The sequence below is a fragment of the Pan paniscus genome, chromosome 20, assembly GCF_029289425.2.
Source record: "Pan paniscus chromosome 20, NHGRI_mPanPan1-v2.0_pri, whole genome shotgun sequence".
Classification (NCBI taxonomy): domain Eukaryota; kingdom Metazoa; phylum Chordata; class Mammalia; order Primates; family Hominidae; genus Pan; species Pan paniscus.
Window position 1 is genome coordinate 57,366,826 of NC_073269.2, and position 16,514 is coordinate 57,383,339.

At 54.4% G+C, this 16,514-nt stretch overlaps 2 protein-coding genes across 2 annotated transcripts in view; one reads left to right on the forward strand and one right to left on the reverse strand.

Moving 5' to 3' along the window:
* Positions 1-3,981, forward strand: part of IGLON5 (IgLON family member 5) — a 21,107-nt gene extending 17,126 nt beyond the window's left edge. Inside the window, exon 8 of the mRNA XM_034946607.4 lies at positions 44-3,981. Coding sequence (XP_034802498.1) covers positions 44-132 — 89 coding nt within the window. The 3' untranslated portion in view covers positions 133-3,981. The remainder of the gene's footprint in view (positions 1-43) is intronic.
* Positions 2,906-13,573, reverse strand: VSIG10L (V-set and immunoglobulin domain containing 10 like). Its single transcript, XM_034946604.3, has 10 exons — positions 13,451-13,573; positions 12,519-13,373; positions 11,800-12,093; positions 11,382-11,666; positions 10,256-10,510; positions 9,298-9,576; positions 8,597-8,893; positions 5,555-5,668; positions 5,155-5,309; positions 2,906-4,007 (listed from the first exon to the last, which is right to left on the reverse strand). Exons 1-10 carry the CDS (start codon positions 13,488-13,490, stop codon positions 3,936-3,938), a joined length of 2,646 nt encoding a protein of 881 aa, XP_034802495.2. The 5' UTR covers positions 13,491-13,573; the 3' UTR covers positions 2,906-3,935.
* Positions 13,574-16,514: the final 2,941 nt, after the last annotated feature.

Here is a 16,514-nt window from a genome sequence, read left to right on the forward strand (position 1 = left end):
CCCACTCTCAGGCCTCCCTCCATGACCCCTTCTCTTCCCCCAGGCCCAGGATCCCTGGAGAACTCAGCCCCGAGGCCCCCAGGGCTCCTGGCCCTCCTCTCCGCCCTGGGCTGGCTGTGGTGGAGAATGTAGGCGCAACCCAGTGGAGCTCACCTCCCCCTGCAGGGGGCCTCAGGCCAAGAGTGAGAGAAACGGGGGAGCAAGAGCCGTGGGTCTCGTGGGGGCAGAAGAGCTCTCGGCCAAGGAAGACGAGAGAGGAGAAGAGGAGGAGGCAGAGGAAGAAAGATCTTCAGAGAACCCATCACTGTGAGGGATAACGCAAAATTATGCATCTTTCTACAGCCATTCTCGCCACCCGTTCACGTTTCCGATTGTGACCCACTCCCGCCACCCCATACCCCTCTCTCTTAGCTCAGGCTGTCAACTGGCTTGTGTGGATATGGGTGTGTGAGTGTGAGCCTGCATGCATGTGTAGGTGTCTGTGTCTCTGTTTGTTTGTGTGGGGGGGGGTGGGCTGGGGGAAGGGACTCAGCCGTCCTCCCGCCCCCGAAACCCCCATGTCCACTGTCCCCAACCCTACTGCCTCTCACCTCTGGCTGGAGGTAGGTATGAGGCTCTGCAGTGGAAGCTGTGAAGAGAGGCTTACCAGGCTCCCTGCTTCCCCAATATATGCACGCACACTACCCCTCCCCCTGTCGAAAGGGCAACTCCTGGCAGGTTGGGAGTGGGGAGGGGCATCGCACTCACCTGTCAAGCTGTCATTCAGCCTTTGTGAGTAAGTGGGGGACCTCCATCTGGGCTCTGGGCTTCCCTGCTGTCAACCACCAGCTTCCTGTAGCCAGAGGCCCCATCGCTGGCTCAGTGGCCTGAGACCTTCCCACTTTTCCTGTCCCTCCCCACCCTGGATTTTCTGGCCCCCTCCTGGGCCAATCGGTGCTTCCATCCAACTGTCAGACTGGTGGCAGGAGTCACCTGTCTGTTTCAGTGCTTTGCCCTACCCTTGCCACCACTCCCCTTGGCCTTGATTTCCCCACCTGCGGCACCAGCCAGCTGCCCTTGGGGCCTTTGCAGCTGGCCCACAGGTGTGAGCTTGCTGGTCTATCACTTCCTGGCCTCTCCACCAACTGTACCTCCCAAAGGCTACCTGACCGCCCTCACACACACTCAGACGCACCACACACACATACACACACACATAGACACACACACACACACACACACACCAGCGACTGTGACCAGCAATAGCCCCCTGGCTCCAGCTGTCCGGTAGCTGGTGACTAGCTGTATTTCCCCCTGGGTAGGCATCTGGTGTCAGGAAGGGACTCTGAGAGGCCGCAGCCTCAGCTCTGACTGTAGGAACACTCCACCCTGGTACACCACACCACACAAAGTGGGGGACAGAGAGGCATCACACAGACATCCTGAGCCCAGACAAAGATGCCATGTCACCAACTCCGACTCCCAGGAGACCCTCTATATAAACACCCACCCCAAACCACACCACCCAGAGTCTGGTGGAGAAAAGGAGAGGGCAAGGCGCAGTGACTGTACCTCAGACGGGGGCATGGGCCCCATCCCACATTGTCTTCCATTCCCAGGGTCCAGGGGATGGGGTGGGACAGGGGAGGGATGCTAGGGAGGGGGTGGGGGGCCCTGGGGGCCGTGTGTTCCAATTCATGGGGAGTGTTGAGACCACCACACCAATAAACGCCTTTTTCCAAAGTCTGCCTGCGGGTGTCAATGTCATTAAGGATTAGAGTTAATGAAGGGCAAAGGGTAGCAGTCAATTGGTGGTGCCTCTCCAGCATCATTCCTACCGCCTACTTTCTCACTGGTAGACTTGGAATGGACTCATTACAGAGATGCCCTGTGATTGGCCAAAGATACCCAGCATAGCCCATTTCCCACCGTGATTGGCTCAGAGATGGGCACATGACCCAGTAAGGCTAATGAGAAAGTGAATGGATTCCCAAGAAGAGATGCTTTTCTGCTGGATATTGTGGCTCCGTGATGTGAAGTCTACATCTGTAGGGTTGCTTTTCTCCATCACATGGAGAGATCTTGGGTCTGTGGGGATAGCAATGGTGGGGAGGACAGCATATGGAGCCTGAGAAGGATAGGAACACTGTGAAGTGCAGAGTGGAAACCTTAGAGAAACTGAGTCCATGATTATATCATTTGAGCAGCTGGATCAAAACTTAACTGATGCCCATTTTCACTTATATAAGCAATAAAGTCCCCTGTATATTTAAACCAATTTGCATTGGATTTTCTATCTCTAGTAATAAAAAAGAGAATGAAAACCCTAGTAGATACAGAAGAGACATAGAAGGCCCAGAACCCCAACCCTCACCTTTCCAAAAGGATCCAGGGGTTCTATTTTCCAATGGCCTTTTCTACCCCCAATCATTAACCAGAAGTTCTCTCACATGCTTTCCTTCCCTGAGACAGATGCTGGTTGCCCACATTTGAGTTGTTTGGTTCCCCTTTCTTCTTCGCTGGCAGATCCACGTGTTATGATACAGGCTAGATATCTGGTTTCCTAGCCTCCTTTGCAGCTATGTGGCCAGTTTGGGCCAAAGAGACATAAATGGAAATTTGCTTGTAGGTTTCCAGGAAAGCTTCCCTCCCACCCCGTGAGAGGGAAGAAAGCAGTGATAGAGGGAGGTAGAGGGTGGGGAAGATGTATAGGGAGGAAGTTCTGCCCCCTTCCTTTTATCTTTGGATACAGTTGTGTGAAGATGTGATGACTGGAGCTGCAGCAACCATCTTGCTACGTGAAGCAACATGCTTAGAGTCAATGTGCCAACCCACTGAGGGTGGCAGAGCAGATGGATGCAAAGGGCCCATGTCTTTAATGGCATTACTGAGCTGCTGAGCCAGCCTGAAACCAGCCGCCTCCATAGTTCTTGCCACCATTTTATTTTGTTACTTGCAGTCAAAAGAATCCTCACCAATGCACTCTCTAAATTCTCAATTAGAAACCCAGCTGAAAAAGCAAGACTTACGCTGAAGACAGCAGCAGCAAGCCCAACTCTTCACTGGCACCAAAACATTTGATCAGTCAACAAATATTTATCGATTGCCTGCTGTGTGCGAGGCTCTGGGTTAAGTGCTGAGATAATGATGTGGTCTCTGCTTTCATAAAGCCCTTAGTTTAGACAGAGAGTCTCAGGCCACACAAGTAATTACATATTTATGTATCAGGAATGGCAAATTCAAGGATTCTGGGACTTAACCCAAGACTAAGGGAGGGATAAGGGAACGGTCGTCTAAGATGGTAACTGCTACTCTTAGACTTGAGAAATGAATGACATATGGGAAAAAGAAGTGTTATAAGCACAGCAAACTCTAGGGGCAAAATAAATTGTGGCTGAGAGACAGACTGTGATACTGGAGTCCGGGGGCAGAGAAAGAATTGGGAGGGGAGGTCAGGGAGGCCAACAGAGGCCAGACCACAAGGTTTTGAAGGTCACGACGAGGAGTTTGGATAATATCTGAAGGGAAATGCACAGGCCATAGAAGCGTTTAAAGAGAAGAGTGACATGATCTGATCTGTTTTAAGATGAAGATGCTGGGAGCTGGATGGGGTGTGGCCTACAGGTGGCAAAGTGAATGTAGGGGGACCTTTTCAGAGAACATGGCCAAGCTCCCTCTCTAGCTCAGAGCAACACAGCAAGCCCTGCCTGTCTGCTGCAGAGGCTTGGAGGTTGTGCAAACCACACAGTTAGATCAGCAGGAGTTTCCCAGCCAAGAAGTCACATCTCCTTACTTGCACAAATACAGGAAGACTCTTCTTCTGCAGCAAGAGAGGGAGACAGAAAGTCCCACTTTCAGGGTCCAACCCTCAGTCATAGCAGGCCCTGGCTGCTGCTGGAGTGAAATAGGAAGTTCTGGCCCAAAACGCCCTGTGCAGGGCAGACCACTGGCTCTGATCACACCTGTGTGGCTGCCCGAACAGTCTTTGAGCCTCCGCCTACAGAGACAACTGAACTGGGGTCTGTGGCCTGGAAGAGAGAGGTGGGGTGAGGGGAGAACTCAGTAGGTACTCTGGATGTGACATAACTCACCTGCCTAACTTTTTCTAGCTCTTGCTTGAACTTTTTAGAGATTATCTGGGAACCCTCCATTTGGAGAGGGGAAAAAAAATGCCTGGCTATCCTTGGTGGAGCGAAGCCAGCCAACAACCCAAACCAGTTGTTATTTTTTATTTATTTATTTATTTATTTTGAGACAGGGTCTCACTCTGTCATCCAGGCTAGAGTACAGTGGCACCGTTAGAGCTCACTGCAGCCTTGACCTCCCAGGCCCAAGCAATCCTCCCACCTCAGCCTCCCTAGTAGCTGGGACTACAGGTACGTGCCACCATGCCCGGCTAATTTTAAAATTTTTTGTAGAGATGGGGTATCCCTATGTTGCCCAAGCTGGTATCGAACTCCTGAGCTCAAGCGATTCTCTCTCCTCAACCTCCCGAAGTGCTGGGATTACAGGCATGAACTATCACACCCAGTCACAACAATCCTTCTTTTATGGGGAATGAGGTAACTGTACCCCACTTCATAGAGAAAAATGGGCCTTGCCCAATTTTTATGGGAAAGAAAAATGGAGGGGCTGGGCGTAGTGGCTCATGCCTGTAATCCCAGCACTTTGGGAGGCCGAGGTGGGCGGATCACTTGAGGTTAGGAGTTCGGGACCAGCCTGCCTAACATGGTGAAATCCCGTCTGTACTAAAAATACAAAAATCAGTCAGGCGTTGTGGTGCTTGCCTGTAATCCCAGCTACTCAAGTGGCTGAGGCAGAAAAATCGCTTGAACCCAGGAGGCGGAGGCTGCAGTGAGTCGAGATTGCACCACTGCAGTCCAACCTGGGCAACAAAGTGAGACTCTGTCTCCAAAAAAAAAAAGAGAGAGAGAGAGAGATCCTATTTCCCTCCTTTGGAGAAGAAACTGGAATTCACTCTTATTTTAATATACATCAAAGTTGGGCGGGAAGCTCTGTCCAACTTTGATGCATTTTTAAAAAGGATAAAGTTATACAGACTGTAAACTAACAAGTAAAACTGGAGTTAGATAATTGAGACCCTCTCATCTCCCTGACTGTAATACAAGAAGTTCCGCCCCGATTCCAGGAGGAAATGAGGGCACCCACACTCACTTGGTAGGCCCTAGTTGAGCTGTGGTCCTCCAGAGGGACTTTGAGGTCCAGAGGCCATGAAATCTCCACTGGGGTCACACTGTGCATCTTCTTTTCTGAGGGGGTGACCACAGGGACCAAGGTAGAGGGATGCTTCTTTTTCTCAGGAGTCTTTCCTGATTGAGAGGCGGAAGAGAAGCAGGAACACGTGATTGGCTGCCCCAACATGCCAACCCAGCCAATAGCAAGGGAAGCTGGTTGGAGAGGCGGAGCCTTATGCTGATTGGCTGATTTGGAGGTAGGAGGGCGGGATGGATGACCTATGACGGCACTGATTGCCTCAGCCAGGTCTTCCATAGGCCTCTTTCTAGGGTCCCTCCCCGTTGGTCATGGTTGCCCCTTCCCCAGTCCCCTTGCTCACCACGAAAGCGGCACAGGCAGCAGATGCAAAGGAGGAGAAGTACGGCTAGCAGCGCCAGGCCCAGCAGGGAGCCCAGGACGATGCCAGCGATGGCCCCATGGCTCAACGTGGGGCCTGGAAGAGACAAAGAGAAGAAAGAGAAGGGGAACAGGAACCAAGGTTGGACCCAAGTTTCCTAAGCCCCCTAACTTTGTGCTGGGACCCAGGAGTCCGGCCCCCACTGTCCCTCCCCTCCCAGAACCCAGGAATGTGGGACCCCAGCACTCTCAACTCATTTAACAGTTACTGAGTGCCCATGGTGTGCCTGGCTCTCAGACAGGTAGTGAGGATTCATTGGTGGGCCAAACAGGAAAGATATCTACCCTTATGGGGCTTAATTCTAGGAGAGAAGACAGAAATAAATGAGCAATACATAACATAATCACAGATTGTCCCGAGAAAGAAAAAGTGATGTGATAGAGATAATGGGGGTCAGGTGTGGTGGCTCACACCTGTGATTCCCAACACTTTGGGAGGTCAAGGTGGGCAACCACTTGAGCCCAGGAGTTGGAGACCAGCCTGGGCAACATAGCGAGATCCTGTCTCTACAAAAAATAGAAAAACTAGCCAGGTGCGGTGGCTGCGCCTGTAGCCCCAGCTACTCAGGAGACTGAGGCAAGAAGATCACCTGAGTCTGGGGACGTTGAGGCTGCAGTGAGCCCAGATCGTGCCACTGCACTCCAGCCTGGGCAACAAAGTGAGACCTTCTCTCAAAAAAAGAAAACAAACAAACAAAAAACAAAAAAGGAACAATGGGAAGGGATGTGACATTTAGAAACAGTGGTGAGCTCAGGTCCCTGAGGAAGTAACATTTGAACAGAGACTTGAAGAATAAAGACCAGAGACAGTCATACTAAACCCGGGGAAAGGGCGTTCCAAGAGGAGGGAACAGTAAATGCAAAGGCCCAGAACTAGAAAAGAGCTTTCTCTGTTCAACGAAGGCCAGCGTGGGTGGAGGATAAGGAAGGAGCGGGCTGGAGGTGGAGGGTGAAGTAGAAAAGGTTTCCAGGAACCAGATCCTAAAGGGGTCCTGCAGAAATTAATGGACAGCTTTTATGTAGAGCAGCCTCATGATCTGATTTGCATAACTTTGGCTTCTATATGGAGAATGCATTATCTGACAGCAAGAGGGAGTATAAAGAGACCAAATAAACTGCTGTTGCAGTCCAGGCAAGAGAGGATGCTGTGTTTGACTAGAGCCTTGGGGTGAAGATGGAAAATATTTTAGAAGGAAAATGGACCGAACTTGCTGGCAATTAGGATGTCAGGGGTGATGTGGCCTGTAAGTGGTGACATTTATGAGGATGGGGAAGACTGCCGGGTTGGAGGATGCAGTTTTGAGGGAAAACATCGAAAGATCTGTTTTGGGCATATGACATTTGGGATGCTAATTGGACATCCAAAGTGAAGATCTTGACTCACGCCTGTAATCCCAGCACTTTGGGAGGCCGAGGCAGGCAGATCACTTGAGGTCAGGAGCTCAAGACCAGCCTGGCCAACATGGCAAAATCCTGTCTCTGCTAAAAATTCAAAAAAAATTAGCTGGGCATGGTGGCTCACACCTGTAATCCCAGCTACTCTGGAGGCTGAGGCAGGAGAATCACTTGAACCCAGGAGGTGGAGGTTCCAGTTAGCTGAGATCATGCCACTGCACTCCAGCCTGGGTGACAGAGCAACACTCTGTCCACACCCCCCACCTCCCCAAAAAGTGAAGATCTTAAGTAGGGCGCATCCTTTTCAAGAAAGAAGTCAGGGCCCAGGATAAGACATTTGGGAGTCATCTGATTATTAATGTTATTGAAGGCCATGAGCATGAACATGATCACTTTGGGGAGTGAGGACTAAATCCTGAGACGCTCCAATGGAGGCATGTTATCAACTGAATTGTGCCTACCCCAAAAGAAAAACATATGTTGAAGTCCTAACCCCTGTTCCTGTGAATGTGACTTTATTTTGGAATAAGGTCTTTGAAGATGTAACCAAGTCAATTTGAGGTATTAGGGTGGACCCTAATCCAATATAACTGGTGTCCTTAGAAGAAGAGGACAGAAGCCAGGTGCGGTGGCTCACACCTGTAATCCCAGCACTTTGGGAGGCCAAGGTGTGTGGGTCACCTGAGGTCAGGAGTTCAAGACCAGCCTGGCCAACATGGTGAAATCCCATCTCTACTAATACAAAAATTAGCTGGGTGTGGTGGCGCATGACTGTAATCCTAGCTACTCGGGAGGCTGAGGCAGGAGAATCACTTGAATCTGGGAGGTAGAAGTTGCAGTGAGCCGAGATCATGCCATTGCACTCCAGCCTGGGCGACAAGAGCAAAACTCCTTCTCAAAAAAGAAGAAGGAGAAGAAGAAGAAGAAGAGACACACACACAGGAAGAAGCCTGTGGGAAGCTGGAGGCAGAGGTTGGAGAGATGCAGCTGCAAGTCCAGGAACGCCAAGGATGAAACAGCCGCCACCAGGAGCTAGGAAGACACAAAGGAGGATTCTACACAGGGTCTCAGAGGGAGTAGGACCCTGTCGACACCTTGATTTTTTTTTTTTTTTTTTTGAGACGGAGTCTGGCTCTTTCACCCAGGCTGGAGTGCAGTGGCTGATCTCGGCTCACTGCAAGCTCCGCCTCCCGGGTTCGCGCCATTCTCCTGCCTCAGCCTCCCCAGTAGCTGGGACTACAGGCGTCCGCCACCGCGCCAGGCTAATTTTTTGTATTTTTAGTAGAGACGGGGTTTCACCGTGTGAGCCAGGATGGTCTCGATCTCCTGACCTTGTGATCCGCCCGCCTCGGCCTCCCAAAGTGCTGGGATTACAGGCGTGAGCCACCGCGCCCAGCCGACACCTTGATTTTAGACTTCTGACCTCCAGACCTGTGAGAGAAGAAATTCCTGTAGTCTCAAGCCATGCAGTTCATGGTACTTTGTTAGGGCAGGCCCCAGGACACTAAAACAGGGAGACACGGAGGATCTGGCACAACAGAGAAGGTCTACTCTGACAGCCCCAACTCACCGGCCCGGTAGACCCGGCTTTGTGATGGAGTCCCTGGCTGGCCCCCCAGGATGGGCAGGATCCGAAAGGTCCAGGTCCCTGGGTTCCGAGGTGGAAGGGGCACCACGGCTGACCGCTCCTGAGGCCCCAGGACGAGCAGGGAGACCCAGTCCCTGTAGGTGGAAGTCCTGCCCAGAGCAGGCCCATCTGGCCATGCCTGGATCTCAAAACTGCTGATCAGGGCCCCGCGCTCCACATCCCAAGTCAGCACGGCTGCATCTCTGGCTCTCTGAAGCCTCCACGAGGATATGGAAGGTCCTAGAGGGATGTGGGGGAGGCTGGATTCTTGGGTGCCAGAGGGGAGAGGGAAGGGGGCTGGGGGGCTGGGGGGCTGGGCTCCTGGGTCTGAGGGAGGAGGGGGCTGGGGGCCTGGACTCCTGGGTCTGAGGGAGGAGGGGGTGGGGGCCTGTACTCCTGGATCTGAGGGTGGAAGGGGCTGGTGACCTGGACTCCTGGGTCTGAGGGAAGAGGGGCTGGGGCTAGACCCTTGGGTCTGAGGGAGGAGGGGCTGAGGCCTGGACTCCAGGGTCTGAGGGAGGAGAGGCTGGGGGCCTGGATCCGAGGTTTGAGGGAGGAGAGGTCTGGGGCCTGAACTTCTGGGTCTGAGGGCTGGAGCGGCTGGGGACGTGGACTTCTGGGTTTTTTGAAATAACGTGGCTCACCAATGAGGGTGATCTGGTCACCGCCAGCACCCAGCGCCCCACTGCACAGCACGGAGTAATTTCCCAGGTCCCAATCCAGGCTGAAGTTGCCGATGTGGAGTTTCCGCCCATCTTGACTGAGCCGTAGGCGACTCCCGCCTCCTGGAGCCAGGGGCCTCCCTTCCCGGGCCCAGGATGCCCGTGAGGGTGGGGGACAACCAGAGGCCTCCAGTGCCACCTCTGCCTCCCCCAACCGTGTCTCTGCCACCAGCGGATGCAGCAGCACCTCTCGGGGGGCCTCTGCCGGTGGGAGAAGTCCAGTTAAGAAAGTCAAGACCTTACCTTGGATTCAAAGAACAGATCCTATGCCCTACTTTAAATCAGATGGTGGTAAGCCCCCACGCTTTGGCCACCTGAGAAAGAACTGCCAATTTACTCACTCATTAGCTCATTCATTCATTCATTCATTTATTATCTGATTTCCTCATCAAACACTTATTGAACACATACCATAGGCGCAGGCCCTGTACTGGGAAACTCATATTATTTTCAGCTATTCATTCTTCTTTATTATTATTATTATTTTGTAGCAATAATAATTACAAGACTGGGTCTTGCCACACTGCCCAGGCTGGTCTTGAACTCCTAGACTCAAGCAATCCTCCCGCCCCCAGCTACCAAAGTGCTGCGATTATTGCGCCCGGCCTTGTTACTTTTTAAAATATCACTGCTTTATCTCTCTGAACACGTGTGAAAGTGATGGCCTTCTTCCTGTGTCCAGAAAAATAACCCCATCCCTGCACCCCGCCACCATGAGGTATAGGAAAATCTTTGTCCCTTTTCTAGTTTGAAGACAGTGAAGTCCTGCCTCTTTCTTGGACTAAGGACGTACCCCATACCCCTTCAGAATTTTCAAAGGACCAAAGAAAAAGTCTCCCTCCTCCTCGAGAAACAGCAAAAAAGCCCCGCGCCCTCTCACCCGGCGTGACTGTGCAGGTACGCGTGGCCACCAGGTGGCGAGCAAGGCAGGTGATGGGGACGCCGCTGAGCCGGGGGTGGGCGGGGACGGCCGCCAGCAGCACAGAGGACACTGGCCCGGCGCGGATGCCTTCGGGGAGACCCTGGAACTGCAGGGAGGCAGCAGGGGCCCCGCCGGGCCACGAGCAGCGGAAGCGGAGGCTGCGGTCCCCGGGACCCCCTTCAACTGAGCACTGTGGGGCCCCGGGGGGCAGGTCTGCGGAGAGAAGGGAGAGAATGAAGATGGAGTCCCTTTCTCGTTTCTTCTCCAGCCCCGCCTCCCCGCGCGGTGACTCCACCCTTCTTCACTAGCCCCACCCCATAGGCGCTCACACTCCCCACTTTTCTTGCGATCCCGTTCCCTTTTCCCATTAACTTCCTCGCTAAGTGGGTAGCCCGCAGCCCTGCTGACTGCCCAACTTTCTTAAGAAAACTGCATCTTCACACAATGATATTTCTCTTCCCAAACGTAACTCAGCCCCTTCCTTTCCAGCTCCACCCACTTCTGCCAGGTTACTTCGCCCCCTCCTGGATTGCACTCCGAGAAGCCTCCCCTTTTCCCAGGTATCTCCGCCCTTCCTTGTGGACCCCTTCCCCTTTCTAAGACAATTCTGCCCGCTTTCCAAATGACCTCGCCCCTTTCCCTGGTGACTCCGCCCCCCTTCCCAGGTAACTTCTCCCTTTGCTGATCCCACTTAAGCAAATTAGTTCTTTCCTTTTCTAACTCCCACTCTTTGCCATTTAACTCCGCTGTCGACTTTGTTGAGTGTTCCATGCCCAGGAATGTCCGCCCTCTCAGTGCTGGGCCGGCCCGTCAGTCCTGGTCATCCCTGCCACTCTATTTGGCTCCTTCCCTTATCCTCTTTCTGGCCCCGCCTCTTATCCTAGGTGTCTCCGCCCCTCCGCGCTGGCCCGCCCCACCACGGGTATCCCAGCTCCTTCTTGGTGACCCGCCCTCCCGCTGGCCCTGCCCCACCCACCGGTATGCTGCTCCTCCTTGCTGGCCCCGCCCCTTTCCTCTAGCCCCGCCCTCGTTCTGGCCCCGCCCCTCTCCCAGGCATTCCCCTACTCCCGCCCCAGCCTCTCACCCGCCACTGTAAGGTTGAGCAGCGAGCGGCGGCGGCGGCCGGTACGCGGGTTCGCCGCCAGGCAGGCGTAGGTGCCTGCGTGGCCCGGTCCGACCGCGGGCAGCAGGAGGCGCGACCCCGCGGGCACCGCGGCCTCGGCCGGGTCCGCCAGGCTCCACGTGATGTCGGCGGGCGGCCGCGAGGCGGCGGCGCAGCGCAAGGTCACGTTACTGCCCGCGGTGACAAAGTGGGCAGGCGCGGCGTCGCGGTCCGAGGAGACCGTGATGGTCGGCGGGTCCGGGCCGTCTGGAGGGAGGAGGGGTCGGGACCGCGAGTGTCAGGGTCACCTGGGACGCCGCTAGGACTCCCGGAGACTGGGCCCCCAGCCCGCTTCTCCCCAAGGACCCCCTGTCCCCGACCCGAGGCATCCCCCACTCACAGAAGACGCTGACGTCGGCGGCAGCCTCCCTGTGGCCGAAGGGGCTGCGGACGCGGCAAGTGTACCGGGCGTGGTCGCTGCGCACAGGGCGCACGATGAGCAGCTGGTCGCCCTCTGAGCGGATCCGGGGCGTCTCGGCTCCCTCGGATTCCGCCGCCTCCAGGGCGCGTCCGTCCCGGCTCCAGCTCAGCTCCCCGCGACCTGGCCCCCACCCCAGGCAGCGCAGCCGGAGCTCGGCCGCCCCCTCCTCTGTCTCTGGAGCCTTGGGCTGAACCGACAGCTGGGGTAGGGGCTCTGGGAGAGGGAGAATGGGCTCAGGACCCACCCAGTCCTGGAGCCCATCTTTGGTCCCCTTAGAGGGAACCCCAGCTGCTGCTCCCTCTAAGCCCTGGAGTCTCGGCCCCCATCCCTCTCCTCTCATAAACCTATGAGTTTGAGCCCCCAGACACCTCCTCTCCGGGACCCAGGAGTTCGCCAGAAGAGGCTCCTAGCCTCCTCCTCCTCCCTCAGACCTGGGAGTTCAGGCCCCCAGGAGTCTCCATCCCAGGTCCACCTTTGCTCAGACACCCCTGCCTTGACCTCTAGCTCTTTTTCTCTCTTCCTCAACCCAGAAGTCCTCTTCTCCTATCCAGGGACCCCACAGCACCGTGACCTGCCCAAAGCCTGGCAGAGCAGAGCAGCCCCTGCCGCCTGCACGCCGGACGCCAGGACCCACTTACCATACACACCCACCGTGAACTCGTGAGTCTGCTGGGAGACCCCTGCCCGGATGACCTCAGCCGTGTAGACCCCTGCATCGTCCAGCTGGGCAGAGGCGAGCTCCAGAACCCCCCGGGCCTGGTCAAATCGCAGGTGGTCTCGGTGAGCAGGGTCCAGGCTGATCAGAGGTGCCCCTGGCCCCAGGCCCCCAGCTGCCAGCACCTTTGAGCCCCGGCGCCAGACCACCAGAGAGGTGGGGGGCCCAGGGTTGGGGATTGGGACTAGGGGGAGCCGGATGGTGGTCCCCACCAGCACAGCGAGTGGGCCCCCCACCTGCTGGGGAAAGCTTGCAGCTGAGTGGGTCTCTGCAGAAAATTTGGATTCAGGGCTCTGGGCAGAGGGTTTAAGATCCATATCATCCGGGGAGAATTTTGAATCTGGGGCCTCAACAGACAGTTTGGTATTGGAGACTTGAGTAGAAATGTTTGAAGCTGGGGTCTTAACAGTGAAGGAAGGCTTGGGGTCTTTGGCAGGAACTTGAGGATCCGAAATATCAGGAAATACTTCAGAACCAGGGGTTTCAGAGAAGGGGGAAACCGGGCTCAAATCTTGGCCCTCGGCAGAAACATTTGACCAGAAGGACCCAGACATGTTGGAACTCAGGGCCTCAGGAAACCAGCTGGAATCAGAGATTTCAGCAGAGGCTTTTGAATCCAGGAACTGATCTGGAACTTTCCAGCTGGGAGGTTTGATGGAGGGAACTTCCACACCCAGCCCCTGGGAAGAGCTCTTTGAGTCTGAAGAGAAGGCAGAGGAGAAGTTGGTTTGCTGAAGTCCAGAAGAGGCTCTGAGGGTGAGGATCCCTACCAAGGAGGCTGCAGAGAAGAGAGGAAGGCATTGGGGGAGGCTGCTGAGGGGGACTGACAGGGAAGGGACTGAGCAGGGAACTTACCCAGGAGTAGGAAGAGTGGCAGAGCCTGTGGGGTGTCCATGGTGCTGGCCTCACTGAAAGGACACTGGAGAGAGACCCAGGACTGCACCCATCCCTCCCGGGTCAGACGAGTCCAACAGGACTGGTAGCTTAGCTTCCTGGGAGGGGAAGGGAGCCAGACCCAGAGGGAGGTGCCAAGATCCTCAACCCCAGTGTGGTGGCTGAGCTGCCCACCTCACCCCACTCTCTTCATTAGCTGGTCCCATCTGCAGAGAGGCCCAGCCTGATCCCTGCCCTCCCCACCCCCAGCGGGAAGCTGGAGAAAACATTCCCAGCTAAAAATGTGGGAGCAAATTTGTGAGACAAAGCCAGGAAGACTTCCTGGAGGAGGGTGAGGTGACCTTTCCAAGAGCCCCACCTCTGATGGCCACAGCTTCAGAGCAGGCTTCCTCCTCCCCAGCCTCCTGGCTCCTTCCACTCTGTCTTGCCTGCAGCCTCAGATACATCTGACCCTGCTCCTCCTCTGCTCCAAACCCTCCCACTGCTCTCTGTTGCCCTCAGAACCAAGTCTCCTGGTGCTATCTCCTGCCAGGGCCTCTATCCTGAGACCAGAGCTGCATTTCCGCATCCCCGAGGCCCTCACATGGCCTGTGTCCCGCTAAACTCAGAATCTTTCCTCTAACCCAAACTTCCTCACACCTCCAGGATGGCTTCACTGTCTTCGCAAATGCTGGAGAACATTCCCACCTCCTCCCTCCCGTCACCACTGTCGATCTGAGTCCAACCCTCCTCCCCCTAGTTCTCACTGGCCAGGCTCTGTCTTCTCTTCCTGCCCCGTCTCCCTCCTCTACCCAGTCTCCTCCAGTCCCTGCCAGGGTCCTTCTATACCCAGAGCTGAACCTGCCTCCCCCTGCTCACAGCCCTCCCCTGGCTCCCCAGCGCCCTCTGGAGACATCCAAGCTTCAAAGCAAACTCATGCACACCCCCCACTCAAGCACTTGAACATCCTGCCATTCTTATCCTGCCCGCCCATCTCACCTCCCAGTCCTCTACCTGGAATGCTCTCTCCCACTCTCCACCTCCCTCCAACCTGGCTAAACCACAACTTGTCCTTCAGGTCTCACCTTATTAAGAACCATAATTAACACTTAATTTGAGCCAGGAACTACGCTAAATGTTTCCTATGCACTATCAGGCTGAACACTTCTAAACACCCTATAAACTGAGTGTCATTATACTCACTTTGCAAGCCAGGGGACTTAGGCTCAGAGAGGTCAAGGGACCTGCAGGAGGTTGCACAGCCAGAGGGAGAAGCTGGACTTGGGACCAGGATGGTCAGACCATTGACTCCTTCTGATAGCTTTTCCCACCATCCCATGTGGAGCTTAGGGCCTCTGCTCAGCTCCCAGTCCTCTAAGCTTACCCTGGCCCAGTTCTCACCAGTAATAATACTGGTAATATATATATTTTTTGAGATGGAGTCTCGTTCTGTCACCCAGTGAGTGCCTCAGCTCACTGCAGGCTCCATCTCCCGGGTTCAAGTGATTCTCCCGTCTCAGCCTCTGCAGCAGCTGGGAGTATAGGCGCGCACCACCACACCAGGCTAATTTTTGTTATTTTTAGTAGAGATGGGGTTTCGCCATGTTGGCCAGGCTTATCAGGAACTCCTGACCTCAAGTGATCTGCCCGCCTCAGCCTCCCAGTGTTGGGATTACAGGCGTGAGCCACCGTGCCCGGACTAATACTGGTAATAATATATATTTAGCATTTTTTGCATAGCAGGTGTGGTTATGGGGGTGCTACATAAATTAACCTTTCAAAACTCCATGGAGTAGATTATGTAGCTTAAAGAGGGCTGCAAATTTCAGCGTCCTCCTATTAAGATGTGGGGTCTATGTCCCCACTGCTTGGATCTGAGTAGGCTGTGTGACTGCTGGACCAAGACGTGGAAGTGGCCCTGTGCCAGGGTCTGCATCTAGGCCGGCATATGCCACTTTCTGTATCATAGGACACTCCCTCATGGAATCCAGCCGCCACACTGCGAGGATCAGCAGCCCCATGGAGGGGAATCATGGCCCCTGGTCAGCAGCCCCAGCCAGCTTGCTGGCTATGTGGGTGAGCCCTCTTGGAAGTCAATCCCCTGGCCCCATTTGAGGCACATGAACTGATCCTGAACTGGATCCAGGAATGGATCCAGTGGGATTTGACCCAGGGCCCTGGGACCCAGAACCCATGCCCTTAACCCCTACATGATGCTGTTACTATTTTGATCTGCAGATGAGGCAACTGAAACTCAAAACAGGAAGGAACTCACCCAAGATCTAGCTGGCAAAGGTGAGAGTGAGCATATGAAATCAATATATCTGACTCTATCAGAAGGCCAGAGGAATGGAACACAATTTTTTAAATAAAAAATTAGTCCAGGCGCTGTGGCTCATGCTTGTAATCCCAGCACTTTGGGAGGCTGAGGTGGGCGGATCACTTGAGGTCAGGAGTTCAAGACAGCCTGGACAACATGGTGAAACCCCGTCTCTACTAAAAATACAAAAATTATCCGGGCATGGTGGTGCAAGCCTGGGCAACAGAGCGAGACTCTGTCTCAAAAAACATAATTAAAAAAAAATTAACCTGACTCTAGACCCAGGCTGTTCATTGCAACGCTAAGTTTTGATTCTCTGTGGCTTGTCTGTCTCACACCAGAACCACAGCTTCTGGCCTCATTCTCTCCTGTGTCCCTGCTGAGACTGGGGACACAAGAGAGAATGAGTGTCCTGCAAACATCGTGGATAAAAGCCTTTCTTCTCACCCACCTCACTGATATTTGTGTTCCAACACTCAACTTGGAAGTCATCTCCCTGGGAAATCTCTGACCCCATGGGCTGGGCCAGGCCAGGTCCCCCAGTTGGGTTCCCAAGGGCCCAGTGTGCCTCCACGTCTAGCATACTTCACCCCGAATTACAGCTGCCTTTGTCCTCATTGTCCCCCGCATCAATACAGAGGCTCCTCATGGGCAGGGACTGGATCCACAGGGCCTGGCACACAAAAGACTCAAGTAAATGTTGAATGAACCAAATAATGGGTCTCT

Coding starts and splice junctions, on each gene's coding strand:
- VSIG10L (XM_034946604.3), bottom strand. CDS start 13,490: ATGGACACCCCACAGGCTCTGCCACTCTTCCTACTCCTGG. Junction 9,577..10,255: donor TACCTGCACAGTCACGCCGG/GTGAGAGGGCGC, acceptor TCCCACCGGCAG/AGGCCCCCCGAGAGGTGCTG. Junction 5,310..5,554: donor CTGCCTGTGCCGCTTTCGTG/GTGAGCAAGGGG, acceptor CCTCTCAATCAG/GAAAGACTCCTGAGAAAAAG.